This window comes from Entelurus aequoreus, linkage group LG12 (assembly GCF_033978785.1).
Source record: "Entelurus aequoreus isolate RoL-2023_Sb linkage group LG12, RoL_Eaeq_v1.1, whole genome shotgun sequence".
NCBI classification, from domain to species: domain Eukaryota; kingdom Metazoa; phylum Chordata; class Actinopteri; order Syngnathiformes; family Syngnathidae; genus Entelurus; species Entelurus aequoreus.
This window is the reverse complement of record NC_084742.1, coordinates 28611127-28638589: the sequence shown is the minus strand read 5'-3', so window position 1 is coordinate 28638589 and position 27463 is coordinate 28611127. Positions and strand designations below refer to the sequence as shown.

Genomic DNA, 27463 nt, shown 5'->3' with positions numbered 1-27463 from the left:
GCTGATCTGACAACAGCAATCAGATAAAGTTGGAACAAACTTATTAAGAGTACTGTTTGTCACTCGTTAATAAGTCCATTCGTCAGGGACTGTAAGCTGTTATAGAAGCCAGAGTTGGTGCAACAAAGTACTAGTGGTCTGTTGTAGTGGGTTTTTTTTTGCTTGTTTTTCATGTTTCCATAATTTTGTCATCAGATTTGAGTTTATATTCAAGTCACAAAATATAAATGGTGGATTTGCACCTGGGGATAGGTTGATTGGCAACACTAAATTGGCCCTAGTGTGTGAATGTGAGTGTGAATGTTGTCTGTCTGTCTGTGTTGGCCCTGTGATGAGGTGGCGACTTGTCCAGGGTGTACCCCGCCTTCCGCCCGAATGCATCCCTTGGATAGGCTCCAGCACCCCCGCGACCCCGAAAGGGACAAACGGTAGAAAATGGATGAATGGATGGTTTTTTGTTGTTGTCTTTTAGCGTCGGACGTGCCCTAAACACCTCCCTAGGGAGGCGTGTCTACTGTAGAGGACACTGCTGGTTCTCCAGAATATACAAAAAAAGGACTGAAAGTGAAGGGAGAAGTACGGCCTCCCGGTCCTTTGCTTTTGATGTATCGTCTAATTTTTCCTAGTCATTTTGACTACGCATCAAAAGAATGGGAGCAACTTTGTATCTTCAAGACCTTGTCTACTTGGGATAATCCACACTCTATTCCTGGCTTCAGACCAGCTTGGAGTGTGGATCTAATCCAGATCTGTTTTATTAGATCAGCTCTAAAAGTGAAACCCTGAAGTAGGATGTGGATCAAAGCTAAACTGGAATGTATGTGAATTTCTCCAGACTATGCTGATGAACTACCTTTGTGCTGAAAACATAACACAACAAAACATGACGTAATCATCACCAAAAAACCCCATTAAACGTATCAAATTTATTAATCAAAATGGAGACATCTTAATATTAGCGATTAATGCACAATGCATGCAAGCATAGACGTTTTGAACAAATGTGATTTTTAATGTCTGCCTGGCCTACCAGCTCACCCTGACCCCTACCACCCATCAACCTCTCATTAGATGTCAACTGACCAAACAGGATTAAAGTCAAAGCCTCTTTCTCTCGTTCCACCTGACTCAGCGTCAGTTTGTTGGTTTTCTGAACAAATGAAGCTCGAAGACCAAGGTAAGCTTTTACTGTGTCTTTTTTTGCATATACAGCTTTAATGTTAATGCATAAAATGTTGTAAACAGTCAGTAAGGATAGAATTATGATAGCGATTAGTATTGGAAGTTAAAATGTATTGACGTGTTTTGTTAATCAGTGAAATTATGACTCCTCACTATTCTCACAGTTGTGTTTTTATTATACATGTTTAAAAAGTAAATCAGACAGAGTTGCTTAAATTTCTTACAAGTCTAGCAAAAAAAGCGCATTTTACTTGATGTTACTGAATTATTGAATATTATTACTCTGGCTGAATGTTAACATCTAGCTTAACAAAGTAACTTTGCCGCATTAATCAAGTTTTGGCTTCATAGTTTGTGGCACTTTTGCCTTCTTTTGTTACTTCCATGAAAGTCCAGTGCAAGAACCAGAGAAGTGGAGTAGAAGGAAGGTTTTTTTGTCAGTATTTTTCAGAAAAGTCAATGTTTTCATGTTGGAAGGCACAACATGATCCACTTGACAATCATTAGTGCTTGTGGTCGTGTGCTGGCAGCCTGAACGCTGAGTCGAGGTGTTTAATCCTGTAAAGCTGCCACGTAAAAATAACCTTGAAACCTGGATGCCACAGACACACAAAGAGCCCTCTTATACGTTTTATTTGATCTTTTGGACTGTTTCTGTTTTGATTTACAGAGTGACAATGATCCTGCCCAGGTGGTTTCTGGGGTTCTGTTTATGGCTGCTAAGTTTTGCAGGGGTTTGGACTGCTACCTTCAAGTTGGCTCTGATTGGTCCCTGGTCCTGTGATCCGATGTTCTCCATGGCGATGCCAAGTGCAGCAGCCAACTTGGCACTGACAAGGTTACGGAGTGACAGCAGTCTGAGCAGAGGTTATTGGTATGATGTCAAACTACTCGATGAGGACTGTTCCACTTCCAAAGGTAAAGGGTGTCAATCAACAGTATTTAAAATGTTTGCCAACTGAGAATATTGCTAGAAAGTTCTCCATTGATTTTTCAGCTTTAGCAGAATTTGGAGACATGGAAGGTTACGGTCACCTCTACGTTGGACTCTTTAATCCCTCGCTTTGTCATGCTGCCTCTTTATTGGCTCAACACTGGGAGGTGGGGCTTGCGTCGCCCGGCTGCCTGGATGTCGACTGGCCAAACCTCTCGCCCATCACGCCACCAAGCAGAGTTCTGTTCAGTGTTCTCAGGTTCTTTCACTGGGCACATGTAGGTGTCATTTCAGGTAAGAAATGTCTCATCAATGGGTGTGGTCAGGTGATATGAATTCAATTAATGAGAGTTAGAGGTCCCCCGATACAACTTTTTCACTTCCGATAAGATACCAATAATGGAGCCTTAAGTATTGGCCAATACGATATCAGCCCGAATCACACATACTCTTACTATTTTGTAGTGTGAACTGTTAGAAAAGGTTTGATCAAGTAAACTTACTGAGAGAACATTGGTAGGTATGAAAAACATAAACCTATTTATTATAAATTGTTTGGAATTGACTTAAAATTGTCCTTAGGTTAAAGTGGAATTGTAATTCTTTGTCTATTGGCAACACCTAGTGGTCACAATAATTCTTTAAGTTAAGCTAATGAAGCAGTACAGTGAACGATGTGGACACATTTGTTACTGGATAGTTAACACTTCTGCCTTGGGAGTTTTTGTATTTATAATATGCAACTAGAATAATTTAAAACTTGTTTATATTGACAGATGTTGTGTTTTAGATCGCAATATTGTTCTATTAAGAAAACTTATTACATATACAGTATATAGTTTGTGTGCTACTGTGTGCCTAGCAGCCTAGCTGTTGTGTGCTTAACTGTTGTGTAGCTGCTAGCGCCTAGTAGCCTATAACCTATCATGTTTACCGTTTGTGAATGACTTGCCTAAAATATAAGAAAACACCAACCATGTGTGCTTATTGGAGGATATTTAGATATTAACTGGCTGTCCAGCTTTGCACAAGGACTGCTTGTATCGGACCACTTATATTGGGGATTTTAGAAGCAAACCAATATAATCTGATATTAGTTTTTTTTGCTGATATCAGACCAATATAATATCAATCTCGAATTGGGACAACCATAGTGTGGATGTTGTCAGCGTGGTTATGGTCATCAATTACGGGGCTATTGAACTCAATTGAATATCGTTTATAGAGATCTAAAGACCATAACTACCATAACTAAAGTCATACACTGCAGTCATACAGTCATGAAAACAAAGCGTACACATCTCTCTGTATTCAAACAACACCACTACAGATGAGCACTGTTTAGTATGAAACAGTACTGACTAAATCAGATACTGTTACATCTTTGTTTCAACAAAAAAAAATGCTTTGTTTCTGGTGAGTGTACTTAAAAAAAAAAAAGAAACTTAAACTTAAACCTTGAAAAGGTTAAAAACCACTGATCTACTTTAGGAGAGAGCTCTGCGTTTTCTAAGGAACTACTGTAATAACACAAGTAAAATATTTGCCATCATTTGATGATTTCTAGGGATGTACTGCTAAAAACGCTAATTTGATTTTCGATATATATTTTAGGATAGCACTTTATTGTCATTGCACTTAAAAAGTGCAACAAAATAAAATTTTCAACACAGACCCGTTCAAATGCAGAGATGCATAGATCTCTCTTCCTTATCCCTCTCTTGTCTCTGCAATTTCCCCCTCTGCCTTCCTTTTTCTTCTTCTTTCTATCTCCTCCTACTCCGGTCCGGCTGAGCCAAACATCAAATAAATCCATTTAATAAAGTCAAATATAAATAAAGCAACAAGAGAAGTATCCCACACTTCTCTTTTATAAAATACAACTCTACAGCAGATATGGGCATCTACATTAACAATAAGATTTCCCTGAGTGGCTGGACAAGATTAAAAAAAAAGAGCAGACATACAGTATATTGTCCAGGGTGACAGAACAGGAATGCTAATGGGTTGCTACTAGGGCGGAGCCTCGTAAAAGGTGGGAAAAGGTGACCACGAGGTGAGGAGGATGAGTAAGAAAAAATGTTGATCCCAAGCTACCGGTAGGCTCCTATTGGGTGGGGGATGGGGGCTCAATCTTGGGCCAGAAAAAAAACAACTTGATAAGCACATGTTACGACATACCATTCGAGACTTGCAACAAAGGGTGAGGGGGCAGGCATCTGGCCCGAAGCTGCCAGTCACTAGGGGAGCTGCTCCATTTTCCGTCATACCACATGGGGTGAAGCGTCGAAGGCGTGGGATGTGTTTGTGTGAGAGACAGAGAAGAGTTTGTTGTGTCTTCACTGTTCTGTAGGGGACTTTTAAAGCAAAGACCTTGCCATGTTACTTGCAGCCCGGCAAAACAATCCAGATTAGAATGTTTGTGTTTGAGCAAGCGGAAACAAATGTAAATCTTTTGCTTCAATTGTCTATTTCTGGTCCTCACATTCATCATACTTCGCCATGCAGAGCAGATGGGGTATCCAAGATGTTGTCCCGTTTGGGATTTAGCCCAAAACGACAAAATTCTGGGTGCCCAGAGTTCTGCCCGCATACTCCAATCATTTGTGGCAGCTTTGTGGTACTTTGAACATCTGCCACCCGGGCAACGCTTACTGCAATCAGCAGATGTCATGTTATTGTGATTCTGAATAGGGAGATATCTTCAACGTCCTCGACTGAAAGGGTGGCCAGGTACGCGGCACTCCGCTTCTCCCAAGAGTCGTGTGTCCAAAAACAACTGTTCCATCAGGACAGGCAGGTTCTCTCAAACACGAGATTCTGTCAATTTTATTGAGAGGCTGTTTAGATTTTGGAGCGTCGTGCAAAAAAGGCTAGTAGTAAATTAAGATTAGACAAAACAAAAAAGCAAGCAGGAGAGATAAGAAGAGGAAAGGGGAAAGCGTCTGCCTTCGATGAGTACCAGAGAGAAATGTTACTTGTTCTCAAGTTTGTAACTGAACCAGACGGCCAGTCTGATGTCATTTATGCGCCACAGGTTTAATAGTCCTGGTGTTACGTATGGAAAGTCACCTGTCAAATGTCTTGTATTGGAAGATGTACAGATAAAATCAATTATTTCCATTTCCCACACAAATTAGCCCCGGCCGACATTTGGAGGAGCACCGGACAAGAAGTGGCCTCTGCACTCAGAGCTCTTGGCTTACCTGTTGGTCCGATTCTTACCATGGAAACCAAGAACCAAGATGGACCTCAGCAAACACTCGAGGCAATCAGACTGGCAGACAAGGTCAAAGGTCAGTGTTTCTGGTGTAATAATACCAGGCTTCATTTGAATCGGATAATTCTGGCACTGAAAGTTTGGTTTTGTAGATTGTTTCGATTAATTCTTCATAGACAGGCACTACTTGACTTAGGAACACTCTGGCATACGAACAGACTGTGTTTGTCATTATGTTGGTCTTCTGTCAAAATGTCGTTCTGCGCTAAGGAATATAGATAGAAACATGATAACATCCAAAAGACAAAATACAGATCTAGGAACAATTGAAAATACAAACAGGAACTTTTGGAACGTACAGTAACTGGTTAATAAGCAGGGCCACGTCTTTATTTCAAGTTTAAGATTTGACAAGAGCCCTGAAGTTGCTGTTTTTTTTTTCAATTTACAGTGGTGATATTGTGCATGAGCTCTGTTCTTATTGGCGGGGAGGATCAGAGAAAGCTCCTTTTGGCAGCTCTGGACATGGGGATGGTCTCAGATGGTTACATCTTTATTCCATACGACGCCCTGCTCTATGCTCTGCCCTACCAGGTAATTGATGGGAGGGGGTGGTTTTGGCACTTTCTCTTGGTGGTATTAAGTATGTGTATATGAAGAACAATGCTCTGCAGTATCAATTATTAGGAATTTGTTTTGTGATTTTCTGCATTTTTGGGGCAAAAACAACTCACAATTAGGAATGGGAGATGTGGCCTAAAATCTACTATGTACTGTATACTGTAATGTACTGTATATTGCAGTCTCTTGCAATACAAATATATATTTTGCATGCACTGTAAATGATAATGAACAGTTTCAAAATGAGTTAAAAGGCACCTAATTTAGCTGATTATATGTGTGGCAACGTATTGCGTTATTTCCAGTTGTTTTATTTTCTCATCACATTTATTAATCTACTTGCTAATTTTCTCTTAATAGCTGGTTACTTTTTGTTATAACATGGCTCTATCTACGCTTCTGTTAAAATGCAATCAGCACTATAGCACAACACATTAGTTTTGGATGATACTACACATCTGGGTGTCTATCCGATACCAAGTAGTTACAGGGGCAGTGTTGGTCATACCAAGTTCATAATTCAAATCGTCAAGATCAGTGAATGCTTAGGTTTTTGATCACAATAATAATAAGACAAACACAAGATGGCAATGTAACAATTAAAATTTAATAAATTAATGGTTACCTTATTTACTTTTGTTACATATGAAATGTATAATACCATCAATAGTGCAACACAGTCAAACACAAGCAAACATTTCTCATTAATTATTTTCTGCGTTTGGTAACAAAAACAACAAAAAACGATTTTGAGATAATGAAAGATTAAACTAAACACTGTAGTATCGACCATCGATTCATACTATACCTGATATCTTTACTGTCAATATTTGATGCAATCATCAAATTTGCGGGACACACCTAGAATGTAATAAATAGTAGTAATAAAATCTCTATTGTTGGCCAAATTTGTATAATTTATATTGTCTATCATCTGTATTACATAACATAAAGTTCAATTTATGCAATTAATCATAATTACTGCCATGGAATTTCAATTCACTACTAATTAAGTCGACTTCTCTTACTCTGCTGATGTCATTTATATTACATTTGCTTAACAAAGACGCACTGACAAGCAGCTTCTGCCTGCATCCTAATGCTCGCCTGCTAGTGTCAGGTCTGAGAAATGTGTTTGTCTTAATTTTACCATCAACTTGCCAGGGGACTGGAGATCAAAATTAGCCATTGACTTTAAGATCACATATTTACTAGTCAAATGTTCTTCAATATGTATTGTCCATTTCAAATTAACAAAATCTCAAAACTCATAATTATCATTTTTAATCAAATAACTTATAGGCCTTTTAATATTCAAACAGACTCATATTCTTGGTGTTTTGTGTTACCTGAACTATTTGTTTTATTTTTATTTCTTCCTTCCACAAGGACACAGTGTTTCCCCAGCTGACCAATAGCACCCAACTTCGCCATGCCTACAGCTCCGTTATGACCGTCACCATGGCGTCTGATCAGAATTTCTATCAAGCTTTTCGTCACGCTCAAATGAACCGAGAGATCCGATCTGCGGTGGCAGCGACACAGGTAAAAACACACAACAAACTATACAAACAAAAACATACATGTAGCATATGTACATAAAAATGTATCAGCATTGAATGAAGATAAGCCTCAATACCATTATCATTTGATACTCCAGTTTCCTTCCACAGTCCAAAAAAATGCATTGTTATTGTGTACTTAAATTGGACATATGGTGAATATACTGAATGTGTGAATGCTTGTTAGTCTCTGTGCATGTACTGCAGGGTGTCCAAAATTTTCCTACCAATGACTTAAAAACCAAAGATGTGGGGTACTTTTTCAGATTTTTTATTTTGTAAAAATGACTGAAATCAATCCTATAAACAATACAAGGAGTACTTCAACTTCCAAGCTTAATTAGTTCTGTGACGGAGCGCTTAACCATAAACACCTGTATGTCAAATCAATGTCTTTAACTGAAATGAATTTAAATCAATTTAATTTGTGAAAAGGCCGCCAAAACAGCACCATTTTAAAATGTATCATGCTTTTAAAAAATTAATACAATTTTAGATAATAAATATTGTGTGAAAACCAATACAATAAAATGTATTACCAAGAAAAAGACGTAGAAGTACCTTAGGGGCACCGTGGCTCGGTTGGTAGAGTGGCCGTGCCAGCTACTTGAGGCTTCCAGGTTCAGCACTTTACAAGTGCTTTAAGTCACTAAAGAAAAGCGCTATATAAATATAATTCACTTTACTTTTCTGACAAAGTATCAGTCACACTCACTTTCTGATTTCTGTTAGTTAAATATAAAATACAAACAATCTCAAGATATTACTTCAATAGGAAATACTAAATGTGTAAAGTATATTAAAAATATATCAAACAAACCTTTAATGAAGTGATCACTGCAAACTTGTGCGTTCTTCGACTCTGCTCCCTCAGACTGGAGTGCGTGCCACTTCGTCGGCGTCATTTCCTAAAATGTTGCAATAGAATAGAATAGATAGAATAGAAAGTACTTTATTGATCCCTGGGGGAAATTCAGCACCACAGTTCGCTCACAATAGACAGTAATAATAATAAATAATATAATAAATATAATATATTATATAAATAATATATAAATAATATAAATATATTCTACATATACTCTACATTTAAGTGCAGTCAAGGAACATATGCATTTTACAGTCTGATGGCTGTCGGTATGAAGGACCTCCTGTGTCGTTCCATGTTGCATTTTGGGAGTCTGAGCCTTCCACTGAACGTGCTCATTCTCCCCGCAAGGTTTGAGTGTAGTGGGTGGGAGGTGTTGTCCATAATGGCTAGGAGTTTTGCTAGACTTCTCCTCTCTGACACCACCGCCAGAGAGTCTAGCTCCACTCCCACCACGTTACTGGCCTTCTCTACCAACTTGTCCAGTCTGTTTGCGTCCCTCGCTCTCAGCCCGCTGCCCCAGCAGGCCACGGCGTACAATCTTCCGCCCTTCTTGATTCCCTTTCGAGGAACTCTGAAGAAACATTTATCCTTTTCACGATTTGAATGGTTCGTACAGCCAAAAACATCAGCATTAGGGATGTAAAAAAAAAAAAGATTTTCAGATGAATTGCGATTCTCATTTGTGACGATTCCTGGTCGATAAAAAAAAAAAATCTAAAATATATTATTTTTTTCAATCTGACCTGTACAGCCACTCAGGCAAATCATATTGTTGGTGTAGATTATAGAACTGGCATCCAATGTTATTAAAAAAGATTAGATATTGAATTGAGAATCGAATCGTTATCCCAAGAATCGAATCAAGTCGCGTGGTGCTTAAATATTCGCAGCCCTAGCCAGCATATAGGTAATTTTTCTTTGAGCAAGGCTAAATGGTGTCTTAGTACCGAATGAGAACAGATGCTGCTTGACCACAACACATAATTAATGAGTCGGACAAGAACCGGACGTGACGTCATTTAAATCTAACCAATAAGCATGTACCATACTGATAGTGAAGTACAATAAATGGAAAGCAAATAAATAAAAATAGAAAATAATTATACGTGATGGCATGAGAATTGTCATAAGCCATTATTTGAAAGTTAGGCTAGAGTGAAGATATACAGAACTCAAAAGTGGTATTCTATAAACAACCAGTTTCCAATGGGTCTGTGAACAGGTGTCTCCGCTCTTTGGGACCATCTTTAACATGATTTACTACGTTGCCAAAGCTGTAGAGGAGCGCCGTGAGGCAGGCGGAGGAGGCTGGGTGACAGGGGATCAATTGGCCCAATCAGATGGAGGCTTTAGCTTCCAGGGATTTAACCAGGTTAGTAATAATTCAAAGTCCAAATGCAAACTCTTAGCATAAAAAACATGTTGTTTATAGTTTAACCAAATCATTTGACAAAACCTTTCGTTCTGATTTTTTACTTTGAAAATGATATAAATCCATGAATCGTAGTGCATAATGAAATCTGTCAGATGACAATCAGTAATGTTAAAAATGACAAACTACTAGAAAAAGTGAGTGAACATTGTAACGTTGGTAAATAACTATTTGCTGTGACTGCCACCAGGTGTTGCATGGCGGTAAAGAAGGCAGTGGTTTACAGGCCAGATATGTGGTGCTGGACTGTGATGGGGATCAACTGGTGCCGACACACACGCTCGCCCCAACGCACACTGCAGACGGGTCTATCAGCAGCCTGAAACCGCTGAGTCATTCGTTCGTCTTCCCGGGAGGAAAACCCCAGAGTTCCAGTTCCTGTTGGTTCAATCCTGATGAGCCTTGCAGAGGTGCTGTGCTCCCTTTTTCTGATCTAGACCAGGGGTCCCCACCCTTTTTTGCACCATGGACCGGTTTAATGTAGGCATTATTTTCACGAACCGGCCTCCCACATGTGGTAGATAAATGAAGCAAAAATAAGTGCATGAAAAATACGACTCACCATAACGGGAGCATTAGTGGGAGCATTGGCCTTTTTAACTTTTGCAAAAAAGCTCTCCAAAGGATTAGTTTTTTACTCATTTTCGCTAGCCTTAATTTTTTGGCTAACATATCTGATACGTTATACTAGATACTGTATGTCATCGTCAAGGACAAGAGCGTCGAGATATACTAAAATTAGATACATTTGCCATTAGTTCCAATATATTTCTATTTATATTCTAAAAGTTAGATGGTTATATTTTGTGCAATATTTCATACATAGATACTTATATATACTTTTCCATGCGTAAACACATCTGTTGATGCTAACTACTTGTACAATAGGGCCATGTGCAATAATTCCATCAGTTTAATTTACTAAGCCAAGGGAGATGTGCATTTGCTTCCTTCAGCACACTTATTATATGCAACTATTTAGCACACTTGCACTTCAGCAACTCTCCATTGTACACTTTAACTCTAATGATGATTTTATTCTCGATCTGTCCTGAGCTGAGGTCATGCAGCAACCTACTGTTTTATATGAGTCTTCATTTTATTTTATTTTTTTACATTTTCGAAAGGACCCTCACAGCTTTTGCTGCCTGCTTTGTTTAATATTATTCTCCCACTTTGATCGATTTTCTTATTCAGTTAACATGCATGAAAAGGAAACAATTCCTGCAAGAGTGTCAGGTCTGGCGAAAAAGTTGATAGTTTTGAGGTCCCGAACACTAAATTTCAAAATTGACTCTCTATGACCTTCTTGAAAAATTCACGTATTGTCCCAAAAATCGCTGGAGACGTCTATAATGACAGGACGCACATAAAAGTCTCAACAACCCATATATGAAAACAAACAGGAAGTCTGCCAGTTTGGTTTCCGTTGGTCATTTTTAGGCCAAAAAAAGTGTTCGTACATTAATGTTTTCCTACTAGGGGGACTTTGACCAAATGAGCCATGTTTGAAATGTGTGATTTTAGACTGATGGGTGATGATAAATTGCGAAGGACGTTTGCCTACGCCATAGGATGTGGGTGTGGCATGGTGCCAAACATTGATTGGATGGTTGTCTAACCTAACTATTTATGGACCTTGTTATATATACCGTCAACCTGCCGGGTTAGCCTTTAGCTATAATCTGGCACATTTACATTGTATGTTAATTAAATTGCATTATCCTATGTAATAAAGATATAACAAACGGTTACTTTATTTCAAGAGTTTTATTATACATCTATGAACAAGCTTATTGGTGTGTCTAGTGGAACAAAGCCGTTTATAAATTATCTAATGTTTCTGTGCAGCCCGGTATCAAATGTGTCACGGACCCACTGATATAGTCAGTGTACTGACCTACCTGAAATTGTTTCAAACAAGCCCCAGCACATAGTGAAACACATTTCTGGGTATTTACTGAGTCCATTTATCAATGAAAGTAAAAAGTGCTCTTTGTACTTTTGTCCTGTAGACACGGATGGAGTGATGGGCTTCTTTGCCTGCATTCTGATCTGCCTTCTGATTGGAGCCATATTCTTTTGGATCAGGTAAAACAACAGCCTAGTGAAATATCAGTTTGTGCCTATGTGTGTATATTCAATATATATACAGTATATATGTATTAATGACAAAAGTAAATGTAAAATATATTTTTTATAAAGCAAAGTGTCCTGCCATTGATCTGATTACATATTTTAAAAATACAGTTTAAATTAATTGAAATTATCTTGCATGCTGTGCATTTGTTGCCTGCACATGCTTCCTAAAATGAGACATTCCCCTGAAATATGATGATTAAAATCCTTAAGAAATTTTATTTTTTACACATTTGCGCTACTCCTCATCTAAACTGTACTTTCAAAAAATTTGGTACTTTTTATTGCGCATTTATTGTGCAAACATGTTTACCTGCAATCATACATATACTGTACATACAGTATATACAGTGCACATACACAAAAGGGAAGACAGACTACAAAAACAATGTGTTTTTTTTCCATTTAAATCAATGTAATCAAACCCATAAGCGAACGACCTGTACTATACTTTGTCTACATTTTCGTTTGAAATTAAAACAATTTTTTTTGGGTAAAGTTCACCCTTTTAACGTTTTTTTGTTATTTATTTATTTCATAAATTTTTTGTTGAATCACATAATGTGCTCAGTGTCAATATGCCATTCGCAAGAATTCCATGTGGCTATACTTAATATATTTGTTAATCCTGTGCTAAAAACTCACTCCTGTTACTCAAATGTTTCTTTGTATTGTTGAGTTTTTATTTAGATGACCTTACAGGAAAAATAGTGACTACAGTGTAGCAACAAATGGAGATCCATTAGAAAAAATAAATACAAAAATAAACAAATGAGTGATCTTCGCCATAGGAGCCTGGTACAATAAATGTTGCCTGAGATGGGGCAATACACACATTGGGCCTGATTTACTAGAGGTTTGCGCGTACTAAAGCACGTGCAAACCTGATAGCACACACAAAGCTGATTTTCTGAACGTGTACAAAGTGCATTGTGTCTCACAAATAAGCAGAATAAGATGTGCAATCCATTTTGCGTTTCTGTCTTCATTAATATGAAGAATATATGATGATCATCACCGTTTTGCGAGCACTATTTTGCGTTTTATTTCGCAATTGTGGGAATGACGTGCAAACTGACAGTTCCACACACGGCTGCAGGATCAGTGCACGCACTGCCAAACCAGACGATGGATAGACGAGAATTCTCTGTCCTGTGTGTATCAACATTTTGGACGGTCAGAAATAAAACAACTATTTCACATTATAGTCTATTCATAAACATCATTTTATAATTTTATAGCTGCTAGAGGCCTTAAGGGGTTGATTGAAACAAATTCAATTGATGCGTTTGTGCCTTCTAGTATATTTTTAATGACATTCTTTTTTTTCTTTTTTACATAAAATCTATATTATAAAAAATATTTATAATGTGGAAAAAAAACTCAAATTATGCTTTTTTTTTGCATTTTGAGCGGAGTAAGTGCAGCATCTTCAATGAGCGCACTTTTGGCGGTAAAAAAAGAAAGAAGTGGTTTTATTGCATATGCATGAACGCTTCAAAAATGTCCATAAAAAGTAGTAGATGTCTCAATGTTCAAATCCAGGCTGAAAACAGTCTCTTATCAGCACTCTTATCTTTTAATTCAATTGAACCATGATACATTTTTTTTTAATGATTTTATTTGACTTTTTGTAATTGTATGCATCTGTAAAGCACTTGGAATTAAATTGTATACAAATTGTGATGTAAAAATAAACTTGCCTTGCCTTGTGTTAAATCAGCCAACCCAAAATAATCAATTAAATCCCACTATGTTTGTACAGGAAAAACAGGACAGTGGTGAACAACACAAAACTCATTCTGACGTTGGATGACATCGTCTTCATTGACGCTCAAGTCAGCAAAAAGGTCTGACAGCAAACACAGCAATGTCCTTGTGATTTGTTCTTTCATATGTGGACAAGATGAAAAAAAAGCCTTAACCCTAAAACTGCAGTCTCTATGAGGTGTCAAAAGCGTGGCTATAAGCTATTATATTAGTATAAGAACAAAATATTCTCACACAGGTTGTTGATGTATGTATGTATGTATGTATGTATGTATGTATGTATGTATGTATGTATGTATGTATGTATGTATGTATGTACGTATATATGTATATTAAAGTACCGGTATGTGTTATTATTATTAATATTTCATGTCACTACATCACACATGCTCTGCTCTTGTTTCCTAGAAAGTGAATGACGAGTCAATCATGAAAAGTCTTCTTGAAATCAAAACTCCATTCCGCTCGATCGCCAGAAGCTACATACTGACCACACCCGAGAGTTCAAATATTGGAATAATAGAGGTGCAAACAAACACACAAACAAACAAACAAACATGCACACACCTCTGACCTGGGGTTTGATTGGACATGTGTGCTCTGATTGGCTGTGCTTTTCACAGGGTGACTGGGTTTGGCTAAAGAAGATCCCAGGAGGAAATACAACCGTCAGTCAAAACACGCAGAAGCTCTTCAGCAACGTATGAATAATCCTCAAATGACTCAATTGTACAGTGGAACCTGTTTAAAGGGGACCTCTGATGAATTTTGTCTTTTCTTATTTAGTAATGTTGTTACAATGTTGGATACTCGTGTTTAACAATGTCATAGCGCCATGTCATAAGGTTCATGCATTTTGGTTTGAGCTTGCAAGCAGACTTTGATGCCTCCGTTAGCAAGGTTTTGCGTTGTGGCTCTATGGTGACGTCACAGCAAGGTGGACGTTCTTACTTAGTAGAGGTGGGAATCTCAATTTGATTCCAATTCTTGGGGTGACGATTTTATTCAGAATCTACAACTTATACGTGCAGTGTTGGCCTAAAAAATATATTAAAAAATTTTTTTTTTTTAAATTTTATCTACAAAAATCACAGAATGTTAGTCAATCTACTAAAAGAAAATAGAGCAATTCGAACCCAATCCTCGCTTTACAATACTTAGGATCGCAATTGAGAAGACGTACAAATACAATACTTATCAAACACAACACAAATGAAAAGGAAAACCAAACATTTATAAAAGCAACAGTATCAATAATAAAAATAATAATAATAATAATAATAATAATAATAATTATTATTATTATAATAATATTTAATAATAATAATAATATCAGTAATTGTTGTTTGTTGTCCATCAACAAATTGAGTCTTACAAAAAATTAATAAAAAGTTTGCAAAAAATATGTATAATTTTTAATCGGTTTTCGAAAATTAGGAATCGCCTGAGAATCAAAGTAAATAAAAATTGCAATTTGGACGTGAATCAATTTTTTGTTGACCGAGGGCTCTGGACATAAACAGGTTTGTGTTTGAATCAGATGTTATCTTTGTTGGCCCTGCGATGAGGTGGTGACTTGTCCAGGGTCTACACCGCCTTCCGCCCGAGTGCAGCTGGAATAGGCTCCAGCTCCCCCCACGACCCCGAAAGGGACAAGCGGTAGAGAATAGATGGATGGATGGAATCAAATTATGATGTCATTCTTGTGGCACCTGTAATCCATGTTAATGATGCCTTTAAAGACGTTCCAGTCGACAGTCAAACCTCAGATTTTCTGTCTTTCCAGTTAAGAGAAATGCGACATGAAAATTTGAACCTTTACTTGGGATTGTTTGTGGACTCGGGAATCTTTGCTATGGTGGTTGAACACTGTCCTCGGGGCAGCCTGGCAGACCTTCTATCTGATAGCGAAATGCGGTTGGACTGGATGTTCAAGTCGTCGCTACTGATGGACCTCATCAAGGTGAACGTCATGGATGGCATCATTTGTGGAAGTCAAATCTTTCTTAAGCTCAACACGATTGCCGGTTGTCTTTCAGGGGATGAAACATCTCCATTTACGAGGTTTAAGTCATGGGCGACTGAAGTCCACAAACTGTCTAGTTGATGGACGTTTTGTTCTGAAGATCTCTGATTACGGACTACACATGATCCTTCATTCAGAGGGACTTAACATTGTTGAGGACCCACAAGGTGAAAAAAAAAATCTGAAAGTGGACTTTTAGACTTTGGTTGTGTAAATGTGCATTATGTCACTTCTTGTCCGCCAGAGCTGCTGTGGACGTCTCCAGAGCTTTTGAGGTGTCCAGTCAGAGGAGGCTCTATGGCTGGAGACGTGTTTAGTTTCTCCATCATCATACAGGAAGTTATATCACGGACGCCACCCTATGCCATGATGGACATGCCCGCTGCTGGTGAGGATGTTTTCCATTGTGTCATGTGTGCAGCTGGACCACAGTTGACCTAAAAAGCCTTTCTTGGACTGTCTCTCAGAGATCCTAGAGAGGTTGAAGGAGCCGCCCCCTCTTTGCCGGCCAACCATTCCTGTAGATGAAGCTCCAGCCGACTGTCTCAATCTGATGAACGAATGTTGGAATGAAGATCCCGCCAAGAGGCCGTGCTTCGATGAAATCTTCAAACAGGTGACTGACCAGATGAGACGCGATGAAACAATCTCAAAAGGCACTCACATAGAACAGCTGCAGGCTAGTGTTGTGCGATATAGACAATATAAATTTGGCCGATGGTAGAGCTTATTGTTATATAGTGATAATGTATGTTGACGACACATTTCTAGCAACAAGAAAACGGCTGCATCCTCAATGCAATGCAGGGTTTCCCCCTAATGTAACTGATGGTGGTGCACCGCCACAGCAAAATTATAGCCGCCACAGTATAAGAATTATTATTTTTTTAACGTGAAAACAAATTAAAGTAGTATAATATACAGGGTTTACCCGAGATACCTACGGGAGTGGGGGCGTGGTCAATATGACGTCATATTATTTGCCATGATGCATATATTTTCTTTAAAAAGGCAAACTAAATGTAAACATACATCCAAAACAAATCTCTTATTATTAAATATAGTATTAACATATATTTATTCTTACATAATATCGTTTTGCTCTAGTTTTCAATTGTTGCTTCTCATTGTACAATGTACTTTGTTGAGACTTTTTTTTCCTAGAGATCTCTGCAATCCTTTCAGTCACTCTTTCCTTTATTAAAAACGACTGGCAACAAATATAGCATCTTTTTCTGGTGTTATTGTAGACTGTACTCGTGTTTAGACACTCTTTACTTCTGTCGCTCCGTGTTCGCGACGAAAAGCGAGCTGCAGAGAGTTTGATGTCAAACTTCCTTTGCACCGCTGGTAGCCTTGTCAGTCAGTGTCATCTTAAATTTTGAAGGTCAAATGGGCGGGGCTTTCCGCGGGTATATCTCGGATACATTAAAGTATGTCCACATCGTGGACATGCTGCCTCCAATCCAGACAACCCCGTACTTATGGCTTACGTCGACATCACAACATCCAGTTTTGCAGCACTGTTCCGGTGATCAAAGTATGTATTTTTTCGGTGGCCAAGTTTTCGGTGCATCACTAGTCAATAGTGCGCAAATAATAACCTGGCACCAGGGACGTGCACATGATTATAGAGGGGCAGGGGCTCAAAGTCAGAAAAGGGCAGGAATTTTTTTTTTGGTCCTTTACACAATATGGAAATTAATGTAAAATTAAATTTGCTAATAGGAAGCTAACTACTAAGCTGTGTGTCCTTTGTAGGTAAAAGTGATTGCCATTTATTTTGTGTCAACAAATTATGGTCATAATGAGTTAATTCACATTATCATAGGCTTGGAAGACATGAAAAGCAACAAAACACTGGTTTATTATTAGGCTATTTATTGTTAAAGATAAGCACTTTAATATTGAACATGAACTTTGAAAAAAAATACAAAAATAAATACCCAAATGGAAAAAACTTCAATGTGAAAATCTGTCCTTCTTCCCTTAACTTGATGAAAACACCATCAAGTTGTAACGTATGGTCTTTCTCACTTAATACTCAGACTAAACAACTGAAACGCAATACAGGGCCAAACATATGGACCAGGGGCCAGTAGAGGGCTGTATCCTTTCTTTTTTTGGCATTGTGCTGCAGGCATAATCAACATGAATCAAGTTTAAATACAGATGGCAATATTCCTAACAGATAACCTACATCTTATATCCCCAGAATGCTGAAATTATTATTATTATTAATAATAATAATAATTATTAATATTATTATTATCATTATCATTGTTCTTCTTATTATTATTGTTATTATCATCATTATTATTATTATTGTTTTGTTAACTCACACAGTAATAGCAAAGTCACAATAACCTTATATCTAAAACTCTACTGTGAGAGAAATGTGATCCGCCGTAAACACAGTGCATTTTATTTTGAAAATTAACCCGGTGTTTTATTTTGTATTTTGTACATTACTTCCTGTCCCGCACGATCCGCTCTGCTCTGTGCGGACTTGATGTGCCGTGCTCAATTGATGCGCCGTGCTCCGACGTCCGGCAAAAACAGAAGCTGACATAATAGAATAATACAGAGTTTTTCTGAAATATTACCCATATTAGATGCTGAATAAGTGGACGGCGACTAGACCATAGCTCACAGATTCAAGTTGCTCCACTGTCACGTCTCAGGGGCGCAGTAACTTGGCTCTCTCTCCTCTCACGTACTCACTCACTTAGCCCCTCCTCGATCTGCGGGCTGCAGCCAGGAGCACTTGCTCTCTCTGGCGGAAGCGGCAGGCTCAAACAATCCGGTATTACAAGAAAACGTGGAGTTTTTGTAGCGTTGTTTTTTTTTTCTTTTCTTTTTTTTTTACATCCCTGACAGGAATTTATTAATGTTGTTTAAAGAAAAAAACAAAAAACCACACACACAGGCAGAGGGCACTTTTTAAGACGAGGCAAAAAAGGGCAGGGACTCAGGCACCCATAGGGCCCTATGTGTGCACGTGCCTGCCTGGCACTATACCTGCCCGCCGGTGTTAATGTGTATGTTTGTGTGTTATGACGTTCATTTTTCCCATGGTTTGTGAACACACCATGTTGGTGGAGAATGAGGAAGTGTTGTGTGACAAGGAGTGAAACACGGAGACGTGTGTGCACAATGTAGATAGAACTATGTTACAACATAAAGTGACCACCATGAAATATTTGCATTTGAAAGACGCTGTTGTGTTGTTTGTTGCTGCAGTTTCGAGGTATCAACAGAGGGAGGAGAGCAAACATTATTGATTCCATGCTGCGAATGTTGGAGCAATATAGTTCAAACCTGGAAGATCTGATCCGTGAAAGAACTGATGAGCTAGAGGTGGAGAGAAGCAAGACGGATAAGCTCATAGGACAGCTGCTGCCAAAGTAAGACACATTTTAACATTTCAAACATATTTCGACATATTTGATAACCTACTAAGTATTTTTACTTTCTGCCAAGCACGCCTGACAGAAAGCGCTTGAAAGTAAAGCTTTACTTTTAAAGCTAGCTTAATGCTATTCACATTGGTTATGCCATATACATGCTACTGACTTTGTATTGGCGATTTTAAATTGCAATTTCAACACCTCCAAATTTGTCAAAACTACAACCAAGATGCATGTTACAATCAAACAGCTAATGTTTAATAAGTGCACTACTTACAGTATAAGTAGGGTGCAACAAAAGACAAGACTGGCAATTCAGCTTAATGCCAATAGATTTTATTCTCGTTACGGCAACACACCTAGGACAAACTGAAATAAATGTACACTGGCAAATGAGATTCATAAGGCTAAAAAAAACAAGATTACAACTGGACAGCAAACTTATAATTTTTATTACATTTATTACCACATGAACACACACAAAAGTACAGAACATTGGTACTGTTGAGTACTGAGGTACCGGGTTGGTATTGGTTCAAATGTGAATGGTACCCATCCCTACCCTTCCTCAACAGTCATTTTTGCAATTATATATAGAATGTGAATATCCATCCATTTTCTACAGCTTGTCCCTTTTTGGGGTCGCGGGGGGTGCTGGAGCCTATCTCAGCTGCAATCGGGTGGAAGGCGGGGTACACCCTGGACAAGTTGCCACCTCATCGCATGGCCAACACAGATAGACAGACAACATTCACACTCACATTCAAACACTAGGGCCAATTTAGTGTTGCCAATCAACCTATCCCCAAATGCATGTTTTTGGTGGTGGGAGGAAGCCGGAGTACCCGGAGGGAACCCATGCAGTCACGGGGAGAACATGCAAACTCCACACAGAAAGATCCCGAGCCCGGGATTGAACTCAGGACTTCTCAGGACCTTCGTATTGTGAGGCACATGCACTAACCCCTGTTTCACCGTGCTGCCACAATGTGAATATGTATAATTTAAATAATGTACAACTTATCAAATTGTCACTCAAGTTATCATCAACATTCATGGTTGACCGCTTTTGTAGACATAAAAGGTAACCCACAAGACATCCCATCTCCTTGTGATGTTGGGAACATTATCGATGTAACATGGTTGCAACATAAGAGGCTCGCTCTTTTTTTTTTACAGCCTCAAGTGAGTTGCCTCTTCACACGTCAAGCTGAGAACAGCACAGCACACTTCCCCCTTCACAATAATAGCGCGGGGTGCCACACCCGGTCTGACTGCACTAACAAAATGTTCCTACGTCACTTATTGATACATTTACACAATTAACATGCCTTGACCTAAAATATTTGTCAAAATTGTCCAAAGATGTATTGTACCAACAAATGTGAGGATTTTTTTGCATTTAATTAACAAACATTTTATTACATTGTATTTTGCGCAATTAGCACACAGTCTTTGGTGGTAAAAAAGATTAAAAGGTGAAAAAACTGAATTAAAAGGAAAAAAAAAAGTTTTTAAAATTTATTGTTATTGCTATTGTTATTATTTTACTTGTTGTGGTTTATTGTTAAACTATATTTACAGTTGAGTTTTGGTGGTACAATGAAAACTCATGTTTTCAATTGAATGAATAATCGTGTGATTAATCGTGATTATAATATCAATCATAATAATCGATAAAGGGGACCACAAAAATAAATAAATTTTGGCTTCATTTTAACAAAAAATCCTAGGATACGGTTAACATATGGTTCTTGTTGCACTCAAAGAACAATTTTAGAAGATTAAAATACAAGGCATTAAACACATTGGGCTTTCCTTGTTGCACCTAAACAATTTACAATTTTGTATATTACATATAGCCTGACATAATCTAGTATTAGGTTAGAATAGAAGAGAAAGCTTTATTGACATTATGCTTCATGATTTATGGTTGCTACAATTTGTCTGTGCTTTAAGATAATTACAATCATTCGTAAATACTAAGAACAATACTATGGCTAAAAGTACTGTACACAGATAAGACATGTAGCAGGTGAAACACACATTGTTAAAGATAAAACACAATTCAGTTCAGTCATTGCACTTGCGTTATAGTTTACGTTGTGTGGGCGATTTAGACTGCTAATATTTGAAGCCCAAATATTCATATTGTGCTTCACGCACCCTCTTTATTGACCAGTAAAATTGCCTTTATTTGCCATTTTTCCTCTCGTCGCGGTTTCCTCGTGTGTGCTCTGTTGAGTGTGTGCATGCTGACACACTCAACATGCTCCTCCGCTCTGTACGTCACTGCCGCACGGCAGCATGCAGATGATAAACAGTCCCGGTATTTATCAAAGGCAATATAGTACCGTTTTGAATTTATTAGCACCTGTATACCGTACAACCCTAATATAGATAAATATGCTGTCCAAGTTAACGCAATAATAACGCGTTAACTATACATTTCAGTAAAGACACACCTTTTTTTAACAGGCGAGTAACGCACACATGTCTTTTTTGACCCTCGGGCCGTGCTGTAGCGGGGGGAACTTAGCTGCAGTTTACTAGTTAGTGATGAGCCACAAGCGGGGGTAATAGCGAGCAGAAAGAAAAGAGTACATAATGGAAATATCAGGTTCAAAGCCATGGCAAGCTGTTCTCCCGACAAGATTAGATTACATTAGATTAGATTAGTTTATTTCAAAGGGGACAATACAATTTCAAAAAACACATGACTACACATGGTTTAAAAAAGCCAGAATTAGCCAGAAAGCTAGTTTTCATCTGTAGTCCCCTGGCCATGATGTAAAAAAGGCATTACAATTACAATTTAAAAGAAAAAGATAAGAAAGAGACAGAAAAATAATAAAAGCACACAATACATACACAATATGATAAAAAATTTAATACAACATCACAACATAACATTTATCTTAGCATCAAAACAGGCTCATCTTCTAGTGCTGGCAGCTGTAGGCATTGATAAGCCACATTTTCAAATTTTTTGTGAAGGCCTAGAAAGGACTATTTTTCGCCGAAATGACACCATTGCTGTAAACGTTTGCTGCCCGTGTCGTTCAGGTGGGTGGTGCTTCACTTCCGTGTTTAAATTATGGTTAAGGTGCAGTGATAACATTACATTTAGATTGTTACTGTGACTGCTTTAGTCAGTAAGATGACATAAAAGTTCAACAGAAATTAAAGACGGTTAGTAGAAAGTCGAAAGGGGACCTTTTTATTGCAGTCAACCTGACATCAAAACATGTCAAGACACTTTTTCAAACCAATCACACACTACTACGGCTTCAGAATAAAAACACAGACAGTATTACTGTTCAAACTGGCTGTAATGTTACAGTGGCCAAAAGTGTTGAATATATTTGTTAAATAAAACATCTGCCTTGTTTTTAATTAATACTTAGGCCTACTATGCTACTGTATTGTAATGTTGGTCATTATGCTGGTACTTGGAGAGACAAGTTTTTTCTGAGGTGGTACTTGGTGAAAAAAGTTTGAGAACCGCTGCTTTAAACAATTAAGAAAGCTCTATGTACAACGCAATTAAAGTTGTACTTAATTGTTGTAAAGATAAGTAACAACTCTTTCAGGTCAGTGGCTCAGGCTCTGAAGAAAGGGAAGCCAGTTCGACCAGAACATTACTCGGATTGTACTCTTTACTTCAGCGACATCGTTGGATTCACAACCATCTCAGCTCTAAGCGAACCCATTGAGGTACAAACTATACTCAGGTCCTACAGCCATCATATTTATGTCACATTGTGTGTATCGCGTGTGCATGTGTGTGTGTAGGTAGTGGACCTGCTGAATGACCTCTATACCATGTTTGATGCCATCATTGCTTCTCATGACGTCTACAAGGTAAATATTTCAACTTCCAAAGTGGAAAATTGCGTTGTATGGAAACACTTAACGCACAAAGTGAAAAAATCTGAACCAAACTTACTGTTTTTCTGTGCAGGTTGAAACGATTGGCGATGCATACATGGTGGCGTCCGGCATTCCCAACAGGAACGGAAATCGACACGCAGCTGAAGTGTCTAACATGTCGCTCGATATCCTGCACTCCATTGCAGCGTTCAAGATCAAACACATGCCCGAAATTAAAGTGAAGATACGAATTGGACTTCACTCTGGTACACACTCCATCCATAACAAATAAACGAACTATGGATTTTAACTGACATGAACCTTTTTAGCAGTTTGACTTATTTGACACAAACAGAAGCACACATGCACGTGTGCAGCATAGCAGACTGTAGTGCGATCACTCCTCTACACTAACAATTGTGGTGCACACATGTGTTTGTGTGGGGTTATTGGGCTAACAGTGATACAAACACATGCACACGCTCAACGTAACCAACTGTTTTGCAATTGCTCCTCTACAGTGCGTTTCACAAAGTAAAATCAATAGAAAAACTCAAAATTAATCCTCAAAGTCTAAATTAAGGCAAGACAAAATTACCCCTAAAAAAATTCAAAATTGCGATTCTTATTTATTTAGATTCCAAATTGATTCATAAGAAATCTTTAAAAAGGCGTTTTTTAGGCCATGTTCGCACTTACTTGCTGCTCGTATACGTTGTCATCCAAGAGGAGCTTTTGTAACCCGCTTTGGTTTTGTTTGCTGTCATTGTTTTGACATTTTATTTTCACTTCAAGATCACAATGTATTCTATTTCTGTATTCATTATACATACTCTATTTTAATCTATTCCTATTAACCTATGCTATTTATAACCTACTCCCTCTTCTATCTAATACAATGCTTGGGGAAAGAAACACTCATTTCAGTGTTTTTCAGACAGTTGGCTCATCCTATGTGTACGCAAACATCCTGGTGTGCTGAAATGTTAATCCATGCTAAAAAAAATTGTGTCCCCAGGTGCAGTTGTGGCAGGTGTGGTGGGTCTCACAATGCCCAGGTACTGTCTGTTTGGAGACACTGTGACCACAGCTTCTCATATGGAAGCCAGCGGACTTCGTAAGTAGAAAAATCCAGAACAGTAACCGAGAATATATTTTGACCTGGATGAATGGGAGTATTTAAATAACATGAAGGGGTATTGAGTAAAGTGGTTTTGTACTTTGTAGCCTACAGAATCCACATCAGTCTGAGTACGATGAAGGTCCTGACGAGTCTCAAACTGGGTTACCACATAGAGACCAGAAAAGCTACGGTACACTTCCAATACAACATGCCTAACAATTAATTTGTTTCGTGTAACACAGGGGTGTCAAATTAATTTAGCTCAGGTGCAGCATGGAAGAAAGTCTATTCCCACGTCGGCCAGATGGGGAAAATCTTGGCATAATAACTTAAAAATAGAATTACGACAACTTCAAAATGTTTTCTTTGTTTTATTTCGGCCCAAAATAGAACAAAGACATTCTGTACACATCAAAAATAATCCTCTTAACAAAACACTTCAAGTTAGTTGAAAATCATAAGTAAAAAAATGGTGCAGTTTCAAAAACACCATGAACTTAGACTCAATCTCAGTGTATCTACAAAGCTATTAAACTTTTAAGTCACAGCCCATCTAGGATTGAACAAAAAACTAAATAAAGCATAACTAAAAACTTGGTTATGTATCAACCACCTCATTTGTCATTTCCACTGTTCACTTTCTTTAAATTTGCACAGAAAACAATCATTTTCACAGAACTATATCAATGTGCAGTGTCTCATGCAGCATTTTAAGTGGGGTTACCATTTGTTTATTTTACTTCTGTTTGTTTTACGTTGTGTCGAGGGGTAAGAGTCACAGCCCCGCTTTACCGTGTACCTCTTGCTTGGTATACTTGCTCTCCCCTGTATAAACTATTTGCTTACCTAACAGAATTGCTATTGCGATATCCAGTGGACACTTTTAATTTCTTTAATTTTGAAATGCAGCTCGATTTTACACTGAGCAAACTCATCTCGCGGGCCGGATTGAACCTGTTCGCGGGCCTGCTCCGGCCCGCATGTTTGACATCCCTGATGTAACACATGCAAAGATTTTGTTGTTCCCACCTTGATATGCGGTCGATATGTCTGCTGCCTACATTATATGACACACAAATGGGAAACAAGCTGCTTTGACGTTTTAAACAGTAAACCAAGTCAGGCAAAATATGAGCTTTGCTTTTAGGTGAAAGGTTCAGAGGACACCTACTGGCTGATGGGACGAGACGACTTCGATAAAGTTCTCCCTGTCCCTCCAGACCTCAAAGGCGGGTAAGGAAACACACACACACGTTAATAAATGTATGGGATGGCTAAAAATGATACAGTGCATGTGCTTTTAAAAATATTTGGTCCTTTTTATCTCCCTGTTTGTGTGTGTTTTAGGGCCAGTAACCATGGTATCAGCCTTGATGAAATCCCAGTTGAAAGAAGGCAGAAGTTTCTGGACCGACAGCTGAAGAATAAGAAATAGATGTTGCCAATGGATACCCACACATGCACACTACCTCTGTTTATGATGTGAATATTAAAAAAAAAAAATCCATGTAAACATCATGCTTCCAGTTTGTGCCTCTTGTGGTCCTCTAAATAGTGACTTTTGTTGCATATTTAAATTATATTTTTCAGTGCATTATGTTAATAGCTTGTCTACAGTAAAGGTTTTTTAAGGTGGATCACAGTCAATCCATTGCAGGATGCTGTATGTATTTCAAAATAATATTCTCACTGGAAATATTGGAGATAGAAATAATTGTTCATCATGAAACCTAAAAGTAAGTGAGTAATCGTAATATTCTGAATGGTCATACAAGAATACAAATATGTTAAACATGGTTAAAATTTTGGTGTGAAATGTTCTGAACTTTAGTGATAAAGTGATGTATAGTGGCATCTGAATTTTCTTAAATGTCACAAGTGTGAAAAGAATTTAACTGTAGAATGTAAACAATAAAAAGCTGACTTTCTCATCTTTGTTGGTGGTGGTCCTCTTGTCCTGCCCCCGGGCATGCCTCAATATTTGAATTTGAAAATAATTTTGCTGAAATAAAGAAAAAACACATTCAAGACATCATGTGCTTATAATCTTCCAAATCGATTCAATATGAGCCGACATTGTACATTAAGTTTAGCACGTTATTATTAAGGATAAGGGTTTAGCCGATTTGAAACATGCCTAAAAAAGATGAAAAAGCATTGTCATCTGGCAGATAAAAAAAATCAATCAAGGTTTACTTATATAGCCCTAAATCACAAATGTCTCAAAGGGCTGCGCAAGCCATAATGACATATGACAGATCCCACATCAGGGCAAGAAAAACTCAACCCACTGGGAACAACGAGGAACCCTGGAAGGCACCGCAGATATGGGGATCCCCCTCCCCCGGTTGACCAGTGCAATGGATGCCGAGTGGATACAGTTAATAATGTGAGAGTCCAGTCCATAGTGGGGCCAGCAGGGGAACCTTTTGCATGTAGACACGTCGGGGCGCAGAGACGTCATCGACTGATGCATAAGGAGTAGTCACCCGAGTGGTCCCGACTTCATGTGAAAGTCCAGTCCATTGGGAATTGAATTGAAAAAATCATATGAAGGTCTTTGGAAAATATCCTTTCTTGGGGTGCATGGCCCTCAAAAATGTGGGAATATCTGCATTAAATAACATTTAACAGAATAGGAAGTAAAAAAGCACACCTGATCCTACTTGAGATGTGACGTTTGCGAACAAATACAATCTTTTGAACGGCTCTTTTAAGTGAACAGTGAACCGATTCAGTTTGTTTGCAAGACGTTTCCTTATACACATGCTGAAGTGTGTGCCACCCGACAGGTGAATGGACTAGAAGGTTGGGACTAGGTTGGGTAGTACAATTTTGTATCCAAATGGAATCCAAATCCAAAATCCAAAATCCAAATGTTTGTATCCACACACGCATACATTTTATTCTTATACTTAACATTTGTGTATTCTTTCTGTAATAGTAAAATTCTCTTGATACAAAAACCCCCAAAACCCCTCAATATAATGATGTCACTGATAGAGCTTGGGCATATGGCATCACCTTATGTAATGTTTACAAGAAAAATAAAGTTGGAGTTAATATTTCAGGATAATACCCACCACGAGAGTAATATTGGTGTAAATGTAATTGACTTTGATGCACATATTACCTTATAACTTCTAACAGTGATTGTTTTCTTGATAAAAACTAAGTTTAAGAAAAAATAACTAATAACGAGCTAGTCTTTTGAACAGCTCTTCCAGATCCGGGTTCCTTTAAAGATCCTTAAATACCAGTGGTGTGCCGTCAGGGCCAGCAAGGTCTGCTGGCCTAACA

General features: G+C 38.2%; 1 protein-coding gene across 1 annotated transcript; it reads left to right on the top strand.

Annotated features, from left to right (window-relative positions):
- Positions 1 to 590: 590 nt before the first annotated feature.
- On the top strand, positions 591 to 26100 carry LOC133661872 (retinal guanylyl cyclase 2-like). The gene is made up of 24 exons (XM_062065415.1): positions 591 to 1177; positions 1853 to 2100; positions 2180 to 2410; positions 5257 to 5412; positions 5788 to 5930; positions 7347 to 7502; positions 9613 to 9762; positions 10013 to 10232; positions 11838 to 11913; positions 13727 to 13811; positions 14140 to 14256; positions 14355 to 14432; positions 15518 to 15694; positions 15771 to 15924; positions 16002 to 16145; positions 16225 to 16373; positions 19001 to 19164; positions 22761 to 22884; positions 22963 to 23031; positions 23132 to 23306; positions 24059 to 24157; positions 24268 to 24353; positions 25311 to 25396; positions 25511 to 26100. Exons 2-24 carry the CDS (start codon positions 1860 to 1862, stop codon positions 25596 to 25598), a joined length of 3168 nt encoding a protein of 1055 aa, XP_061921399.1. The 5' UTR covers positions 591 to 1177; positions 1853 to 1859; the 3' UTR covers positions 25599 to 26100.
- Positions 26101 to 27463: the final 1363 nt, after the last annotated feature.